The sequence below is a fragment of the Gymnoscopelus braueri genome (assembly GCF_963280865.1).
Source record: "Gymnoscopelus braueri genome assembly, chromosome: 2".
NCBI classification, from domain to species: Eukaryota; Metazoa; Chordata; class Actinopteri; order Myctophiformes; family Myctophidae; genus Gymnoscopelus; species Gymnoscopelus braueri.
The window spans coordinates 57280951-57291210 of NC_137604.1; the positions used below are offsets into that span (position 1 = coordinate 57280951).

The following is a 10260-nucleotide window of genomic DNA, read 5'->3' on the forward strand; positions in this document are numbered from 1 at the left end:
CTGACCACTTAACACGGCAGCCATTAATGGAACTAATGTAGTATAAGTTCCTATTTATCTGTATCACAATGAATTTTTTTTCCAAGGTTTTAAATAGAATAATACCATGACTTTTGGTCTATTAGACCAGTGGTTTTCAACCTTTTCATATCCAGGTCCATTATTTATTCGGCATTTGAGCCATGAAACCACCGTTTGGTGAGATTTAGCCTCTCAGACCCAAAACGTAGAATATTTTATCGTTGGATGCAATTTTGTCCACAATTCCATCCATGCTGTATTGATGTTGGTACCATAGGAGAGATAAACAGGCAAACATTGATCAAAATAACAATTCTTTAATTAAGTAATGCAGATGTTTAACAATAATTTAACTCTTGAGAACGTAAAATAAAACTTGCGTGTCCGTTTGGTTTCATTTTACGCTCTCAAGAGGGTCCATTTGGTCACCAACTCTCCATCTTATAGCTGGGGACCACCTGGAACCCCCTCAGGGACCACTGGTGGTCCCCGGACCACTGGTTGAGAATCATTGTATTAGACCTTCATCAGGTTATCCTAATATAAGGATGAATGCCTTAACACATTCCATGCCAGAGTTTAATCTCATAATGTACTCACCAGTGCCAGCGTTTTATTGTTGTTTTTTTGTTTTTTTCATGTCGCCACAGACCTCGCTAAATAAGTTAAAAGTGCGCGTTCATTTGGTTCTAAACACACAGCGGATCTGTGAGAAACGGCCAGCGAAAATAGTTTCCAAATGCGAGCCGCCATCTTGAAGATACAGTGGATCAACGCTAAACAGTGATCAGCGAGGAGAAAAACAACAACCGAGAAAATCGAGTTTTAAACAGGATCCCAGACAGGAAGCGGATACGATCGAAAAAAACGGAACCCGAATAATTCTGTTTCCGACCGGAAACGGAAATGGATCCAAAAAATTCGGAAAGTGCACCTGGGGCAATTTCAATGGGAATCGGCGGTTCGCGTAGATCTACGCGACTGGCACGCTGCGGCTTTAAATAGGTTCGCGTAGATCTACGCGACTGGCATTCAATGTGTTAAAGACCGAAATGTTGTTTTATTCCCATAAAAATATTTTTTTTCTTGTATTTGAAGACGGTGTGTGGGAGTTTTTTCTTTCAGAGCTTGTAGATCTGCGATTTGTTTCTTTTTTTTGTGCAAATTTTTGAAAATGCGCAGTGAGTTTTTAACATGTGGATGTGTTCTCCCTGCAGAGGTCCAGCAGAACAGGGAGAGGGTGATCCATATGGTGGAAGGAGCTGTGCAGAGTGCGGGCCTGGCCCTGGGTTTACACCAGCTTCCTGTTCGTACGGTTACCCAGAACGGCAAACACACTTCTGCTGTCGCTACCAGCCTGCCCAACACCTACAGTGAGTGATCGTTAGCATTTTAGCTAACAGGGGCTGCCTGATATTAGGAAAAAAAACTGTGATATTGCGATTAACTGTTTAACCCATTAAGACCTAAGGCTGATTCTACAAATGTCTTCTAAATCCTAACTGTTTAAAAAATATATATATATGTTGCTAGGTCAGTGGTTCTCAAACTTTTTCAGGTCAAGGAGCCCCACAATAATATATATTCAAAGATTTGCAAACATTTTCACGATAAAAAAAAAAAGCAGATCTACAAGCTCGTAGATCTGCACAATGAGCTTGTATATCTGCTATATTTGAATAGCCAAACAAATTACTAATTAAGTAAGTAAGAGTTCTCTAAATGGAATATAACTAACTTTAGGTATTGAGATATCCTTTAACATTAATCTCTCCCTCTCTCCATGTCTCTCTCCATCAGCCCTGAGCAGTCCTCTGCAGATCCTAGCCGCTCAGGCCTCCAGCTCCCCTCCAGTGTTGCTGAGCAGGCCTCCCGCCACTGGGGGAGCCGGTGACGAGCCAGGCGGCGAGCCTCAACCAAAGAGGCCCAAAATGGAGGTGGACGAGGCGATGATGGGCCCAGACCCGGCCCCGCCTCAGGTCACACCCCACGCCCAGCAGCCTGTCATCGTCGCCATGATATCACAAACCCACGACCCCAGGAAGTGAAAAAAAAAAAACAGGAGCTCTGTGACCCGGGTGTGCCTCGGAGAACGCCTCGCCTTTTTTTTTTCTCAACACATTTGATAGGGACTGCAGACACAACGCGGCCAAAAACTTTTAACTCCAGGCAGCCTTTAATGGTGATTTATACTGTGGTTGCGGTGCAGCCAGTGTCGCTTCACTGAAGATAGCCGATCTACAAGCTGACGCGTCGCACTGCAACAACCCCATTGTGAGCTTGTAGATCTGCTATTTACGGTGCGTGTGTGTGTGTGACACGGCGCACAGAAACGAGTATAAATCAGGCATTTTCAAAAGCCTGTTTCCAACAGAAGGGAATTGCAGTTAGAAAACATCTTGAGATTCGTGTTGTTGAAAATGAATTGAAATCTCTGAAAACTGATTATTATTATTATAATTTTTTTTAAGCAAATCTGACAGGATTTTGCCACTGTCTTTTTTTTTTATGATGTTCTCCGTCATTCACAGACAACAACACACAGACCGGTTATAAGGACGTCATAAGCTTGAATGGAGCATTTTAAACAACACTTCTTTGTCCGTTGACGTTGCACTTAAATCTCTGTGTATGGTGGAGGACGTTAACTTGGGACTGAGAGATAAGAACATTGCCCTGGCCTGGCCTGCTCCCTAGTTTAAATGGATTTTTTTAAACCCAGTTCTGTCAGTTTTATAAAGTCACTGATAGGCCAAAGAAATCACCTTGTCCAATACCTTCCTCCCACTTTGACTCATTGCTGATTGCCTTGAGAGGGAAGGAATTAATACCAGAGAGAGTGTGGTTTAGGGAGTTGTAAGCGCTGCAGGGTGGGAGGGGGGGAGGTAAGACACATGTACTGAGTACTTTAACATGGTCCTGGAGATGAACGAGTGGGGAAGATTCACTCGGAAGTTTTTAATGTGGGGAAGGAACTGTGTTCAATGGGGGGATCGAAGAAGTAATCTTGCAGGCGTCCTTTCCTTAAAGGTGTAGTTCACCAAAAAAAATGATTAGTCGATTAGTCACCCCAATTTAATAAATCAAATTATTGGCTTAGGAATGCGACGAAAACAAAAAATCATCCATGAATTCAAGTCTCCATGGGGTGACTAATCGATTGAAAAAAGTAATTTTGGTGGTGAACTATCCCTTTTTTAAAGGTAGCTCTCCACCACACCGACGTCGGCGGCGATAGTAAGTGTTGGAAAAAGCGTCTGTTGCCGAAAATCTGCTGTTGAATGGGCGGTGGGTTCACTGTCCCGTCGGATCGCAAGTTTTAGGGAAGAGTCGAATACAGTCGGATAGCAGCGGGCTTGTTGTTGGAAAAGACATCAAGCCATAGGCTATTTTTAGCACCACCGCCTGTTGGTGTCGGCTCTCACGTTTTTTCCACACCTTCCAACCGACTGATTCCCAGACTTTCATTCGGTCTGTAGTAATCTGTTTGGTGGAGAGCTACCGTAAAGAGCTGAATACAACCAGAAGAGTGGAGAATGTTTGTCGTAAGAACTAGCCAGGCCTTAAAAAAAGGCCAGGACACCCAATCTCAGGTCAGAAAAAAAAATCTCTTCAAAAAAGATAAAGTACAAATAAAAGTTGCCTTCTCACCTCGCACACAAGGGATGAGGAGAGTGACAAAGTGTTGAAAATTCCCTTGAAATCCACCAGGGAAAGTCCAGAACCAGCAGTTTTTTTTCCACTCGGCGGCTCCCAGCTGAGCTCAGCTCGGGGTTTGTTTTAACAGTATATAATGAAGCTCCTCCAGAGTCCAGATATCACTGGCGATGAGAGGAGAAAGCGTAGAAAGTGTGGCGAATGGAGAGAGAGCGCAATCGTGGAAATGGAGCTAACCTAATGTAGACAAACTGATTGTCCTTTTTTTTGTTTTGTTTTTTGTTTCCGTAGTAGTAAACGGAAAAGACAGTGCGTGTACAGTTTATTTTTTGTCTGTTTTTAGCTCAGAAAAAAAGAGAGAAAGAAAGAAAAAAAAACATGATTATAATGATCCTTAAAAAGCCTTAAATGTTTCTTACCTTTTTTTCCTCAATGTTTATTTTATTTTAACCCTTTAGAGAGCGTTACCTTTTTAGAATGCTAACATTGCGTTTCTTTTATAAGCGCACACCAACCTGCTACAACACTACAACGACGGAACGGGGGCGGCGGTGATGTTGTGTTAGAAAGACCTCCGACAGATTTATTATTATCAGGGGAAGGGGTGGGACCAACTACACACAACCACATACATCTTTTTATCTGTTAAAGGGATAGTTCACCCCAAAAATGTATTTTTTTCTATCAATTAGTCACCCCATGGAGACTTGAATTCATGGATATTTTTTAGTTTTTGTTGCATTCCTAAGCCAATAATTTGATGACCAGTCGACCGGTAGGCAGCGGTTCCGGTAGTAGATACAAAGGAGACTCTCCTACCGGAACCACTGCCGGTCATCAAATTATTGGCTTAGGAATGCGATAAAAACAATATAATATCCATGAATTCAAGTCTCCATGGGGTGATTCATTGATGAGTGAACTATCCCTGTAAGTCTTTTTTTTATTTTTTACATTATTTTTTACATACCCTACATCCTTTACCCTTATTCATTCTTTCTTTCACATTTTTGTCCTTCTCAATTCCTGTCCTCCCCGTAAAGCCGATTTTATGCTTAGTTGTGAGTGTGCATGCCCCAGAAAGAGCCAGAGTCTACAAGCTCGGATCAGCTATTTTTTCTTTGGGGTGAGCGACACCAGCAACACCGCAGCCTAAGTATAAAAACCAAGCCTTATTCATTCATTTCTCTGCGTCCCTCCCTACCCCTCCCTTGGTCTTCAGTCTGTAGGCTGTGGTACAGCTACGGTACAGACACCTGCGCCTCAAAAGTATTCGTTTAGGGATGCACCAATCGTGGAAATTCTGGGCCGTTTATCGATGTTTTTTATTTATTTTATCTTTTTTGTTTATTTATTTATTCCCCCATTTTGTCCCAGAGAAACTAAGAAAAGCTTCATCATGAACTAACTTTTTAAAAGTCTTTCAGTGTTTTTGAACGAGCACAAATTTCAATCATACAAATTCATCGAAATAACCTTTTTAATATAACCATTCTTTTTGTGTGGAAAAATATCAGTTTCAAAGGGCTTTTTTTTTAGCCTGCTATGCAACTACCTAAAAACACATTGCCCTCTGCCATCTTTGAATGTCATGTTATTTTGCAGATAGGCTGGTGGCAGTCAACAGTCAACAAGGCGAATATCATCCGTTAACCGATATAATATGGGTGCATCCCTGGGTTGCCAACCGTCCGCTTGAAATAAGGAAATGGTCCCTTTTTATTTGGAAACTAAAAGACGTGTCCCTTTATTGAACCTGATAAGGGACACACTTTGTTCCTTATTTATGGGAATCAATCAATGACAGACATCTTAAGAGTTCAAACGGCTCATATAATACTTATATACATAATGCTATAGTGCAAGTTTGTTAGCCACTTGAACCCTCTTGAGTTTTCTCTGTATTTGGGACCCGCTTTTTCCTTACACCAAATCTCTTCGCCAAAAATAGCTGATCTACAAGCTTTGTAGATCGGCAAATTCTTTTTTTGGCTGATGATCCCCCCCTCAGAATATAGATGCTCGGGTTCAAGTGGTTAATAGTATAATATACCAAAACTGTACATATACAATGAAGGCTTTTTCTGGGCGCCTCTTATTTTTCTTGGAAATGAGAGACGCCCGGTGGAGTGTCCCTTTATTTTATTTTCAGGTTGTTGGCAACCCTAAATCTTTAGTATTTCGTCTGTGTCGGGTGGAAACCTCATATGTCCAAAATTGTTACTTTTCAGGATTCTGAAAACGGCAAAAGTAGCAGATCTACAAGCTCGAAGCGCGTCGCTTCGCGCCGTATTTCGAGCTTGTAGATCTGCTTCTTTTGATGCTTTTATTTGACGCTGTAGTATAGATCAAGTCGGGCGTTCATTTACGGAAAAAACACCAACAGTTACAACATGGAGATCAGAGGTTTCTGCCCCGACGGAGACGATTTGTCTGCACTTTTTCATCTGCCTTCTCTTCTCAATGTCTCTCGACCTCACTCTCTCACTCTGCCTTCAGCACGTTCTGCAAAATGTCCTTCACCTTCGTCTTCACTGTCAAACCAATCAATCACCAGTTATGGAATGTTTAAATGACTGTTTGTTGCACATGAATTGTAAAAATGAAACAAAAAAAAATAATGCATAATGATTGTATGCTGCTCTTTCTATCTGCTATAAATGACAAAGCTTTTGGAAGATTTTTTTGTTTTTGTTTTCCTATTTTGCAAAAAGAGAAGAAAAATAACTATTTTGCTATAATATCTGCAAACAGCTGTCATCAAACCGTAAAAAAAAGGAAAAAAATACATTTTTTTTTTGGAAATAGAGAAAGTATAAATATGTATTTTTAAATGTTTTTTTTTTTTTTGTGATTTGTTAAAACAAAAATGTGTAGCACAAATTAAAATTCCTCATTGACTGTCCGCTGTCATGCTGGTGTCTTTTCATGTGACCTGCTACCAAGTAAAACGGATGTCTAGATCCATGGTTCCCAAACTGGGGGGTCCACAATTTATTTTGGGGGGTCCCCAGATGATTTGCTTAAGGGGCAAAAAAGAGTACTTCTTGATGCCAATACTTTTACTCAAGCACATTTTGAATACAGGACCTTTACTTGTAACAGAGTATTTCTACACTGCAGTATGTGAGCGCTTCTTCCATCACTGCCAGAAGGTCACGCTGATGTCATTTCCTGTTGCAGTAGTAACTTTAGAAACAGGAAAAACTCCATTGTCCACCTTCCAATTCTTTATTCATTAGTGATGTCATTCTAAACGGTATAAATACGGAGAAACAAACAGACATGCATGAGTGAAAGCCGCTGGTTGGTTGATTGTATACAAAGCATGATACACACAAAATAAAACAAAAATAAAACGTTCATTTGTCAAGATGCAGCTTGGAGGGGACGGATGAGAGGGTACAATTAAGATTGCATTTGCAATGTTTGCTTTACAACGATGTTTCTCAAAGTTAAAAACTTCCAAGGACCTCCCTTAACTAACGGGTCCATTCGGTCCGTTAGGGTCCATTCGGTTCCATTTGTATTCTGTCATAGCTAGGGGTGTGCCGATACACTAATTTCACCAAACGATACGATACGATATTTGGCTCACAACTTCGATACGATTTCGATACGATACGCACTTTTTTATTATGAAAATATATGGGGGAGAAAGATAGCAAATGCAAACAAATAATTCAGACGCAAACTTGTAGCTTTTCAGCTACAATAGCCGTTTTGAATCCAAATAGGGCAATAGTGTGACACCTGACCCGAAAAAAAACATGTTCTCACCCTTTTCACCTCGGGCTGTTTGCATGCCTGATTATTATTATTGTAAAAAATAAAAAAATAATTCAAAACGATATTTTTTTTCCCAAAACGATACATATCGTCACGAAAACGTATCGCGATATATCGCGGGACGATATATCGGCACACCCCTAGTCATAGCTACAGACTTGTAAGGGGAAATTTAGAACCCTGAGAGTCCCTGGACCGCACTTTGAGAACCACTGCTATACGAGAAAAAACGAAACACAAAAAAAGCTTATTTCCAGTTAGTTCCTCAGTTCCAGTTTCTTCTAAAATGTCCAAACAACGTGATTAAGTATTTATGTACAAATTAATATTTACACATCTTACCCAGATACATACATACAGCAGATACACACACACACACACAAAAGTGTGGTCTGGTGGTATACATACTTTGGACTTGCGCACCTGACATAATGAAAAAACAAACGCTTTTTGACTCTCATAACATGATTACCTTGTTATAGTTCTTCATGAACAATGTCCTACAACATTTCAGCACAGCGTGCATGTATAGCCTGCATGTACCAAGCATTGGATCATTGTTTTGTAGAATGGAGGTACAGTCAATGTTGAAACGGTGAGGTTTATGCTGCTTTCACACGGGACGCTTCAAAGATACACAACATATTTGTCGCTCTGTCGCTTTGTATCTGTGTTGCTCAACAAGGTCCGTCATCGGAGCTACAGTTGACGTTTTGTATCTTTGTATCTGGAAGTTGAACCCAGCTCAACTTCAATTTGTATCTTTTGTAGTAGCTACAAACGTTGGATGTTACTTTGTATCTTCATGTCGCTGGCTTCCATTGAAAATGAAGGTAGCATGTATATCTTTGTATCTGCCCGTGTGAACGCAGCATTACACCGGGCTGTAGTATCTTCTGTTGAGGCTTCCTCTAACCAGCCCCCTCTGCAAAAACACTTCAGTATAAAAGTCATCATCATCCATACAGAAATCTTAATAGTCCATTAAATATACAACAAAGAGTGGTCTGAGAGGAACAACGGTCTACCACTGCTAAAACGATATTTTTTTTTTACAGTATATAAAAAAGAGGAAAACATTCCATTCCATATTAAAGCACTGTGTTTGTACAGTGTCTGAGTTTCAGGCTGTGTTTTCCCATTAAACGGAGTCCCATCCAGCAGATGACAATGACACAGAGTCGCTTTGATGTTCTCAGTCGTGTAGATAGTTACCTCGGCCAAGTAAATAATGTTATCTGTTTGTCTGTTTGTCAGCAGGATATCTCAGACAGTTCTGAACGAATTTGCAAAAAAACCTTGTTTCTGGGCCAACTGAAACGATTAACTTTTCACACCGATTGGTGGGTGTGAACCCAAAAGGGGGGCGTATAATGCACATACGTTCTGAACAGATTAACAAAATGCCACATTACTTTAAAGGACAACTTTGTTTTTTTACAACAAGGGTTATTTTATTAGTTTGTAATGATAATAATTAAAAGATGAGTGTTAAAAAGAAATCATGTATTGCTTTCTATCGTTATAGTGATTTGAGTTTTTTTTTACTCAGGGGCGGGGGCATTCGATCCATTGGTAAGTAGTCATGAACGCAACCTCCGATTTCTGTGAAACTTTGTACGCACATCCCCACTAGGCCAAGGAAGAACATTTTCAAATAGGCCACATGGTGGCACTGTAACAGGCAGATTCACATTTTGGCCTATAACTCTTGAACTGTATAGGCCAAAACGTGAATCTGCCTGTTACAGCGCCACCATGAGGCTGATTTAAACTAGAAAAGGTGCTCCTCGGAGCACTGCCAGACCCCTAGTGGTTGAAATCTGAATGGCCGAACTTCGCATGACGTGTGTGCAGAGGAAAAGAGGGACCGACCGACCGACCGACAGACAAAGCCTCATGTAGGCCGACCCCCTGGGTCTGGCAAAAATGTAGGGTGGCATTTCTTCCTTGGCCTAGTGGGAATGTGCGTAAAGTTTCACGGAAATCAGAGACTGCGTTCATGACTATTAACCAATGGATCGAATGCCTCCACTAAAATCCCTATAACGATAGAAAGCAATACATGATTTTTTTTTAACACTCATCTTTTAATTATTATCATTACAAACTAATAAAATAACCCTTGTTGTAAAAAGTTGTTCTTTAAAAGAAAAGGGGAAAGAAGTATATCATGGGCCCAAGAAACTGATTAACCGGTCACACTGTTTTGTTTATACCGACACCTTGGCAAAGGTCTGCGCTCTACTGAGCACATTGTCTAGTTTACCAGGCTATTTTAGGAGGTACTAATAAGGACTGTCATTGATTCTATTTTCAGTAACCGCCGCAACAAAACGATGCATCAATGAATGATTGACACTGGAGTGAAAACACAGCCTCGTTGTTGAGAGCACAACATGCTCCAGCCAGGGGATCATGAACTATAAGAAATAACCCTTACATTCTACTGTGCTTTGACTGTGGTGTCACCTCACAATTCAAAAACATACATACTGGGTAGTAAGTCCACTTCAACCATGGATCAGCTGGGGCTAGAATGACAGATCAGGAAGTCCGTCCATCACGTTATTATTACCCAACCAAGGAAGTTGAAGTCAATGAGGCAGATCTTTTGTCGGAGGGGCATCATCTCCCATTATGATTGCTTGGCTCTGTGTGCTGCGGCTGATTACTGGATTTCACATTCATGATCTCTGTGTGTGTGTGTGTGTGTGTGTGTGTGTGTGTGTGTGTGTGTGTGAGCGTGTGTGTTCCATGGACAGTAATAACACTGGCTGGCGGTTGGTGGGG

At 40.9% G+C, this 10260-nt stretch overlaps 1 protein-coding gene across 1 annotated transcript in view; it reads left to right on the forward strand.

The window, feature by feature from the left end:
* foxk1 (forkhead box K1) overlaps positions 1–6583 on the forward strand; it is a 33098-nt gene extending 26515 nt beyond the window's left edge. The window contains exons 8-9 of the mRNA XM_080416506.1: positions 1239–1394; positions 1822–6583. Coding sequence (XP_080272632.1) covers positions 1239–1394; positions 1822–2069 — 404 coding nt within the window. The 3' untranslated portion in view covers positions 2070–6583. The remainder of the gene's footprint in view (positions 1–1238; positions 1395–1821) is intronic.
* The last annotated feature ends 3677 nt before the right edge of the window (positions 6584–10260 follow it).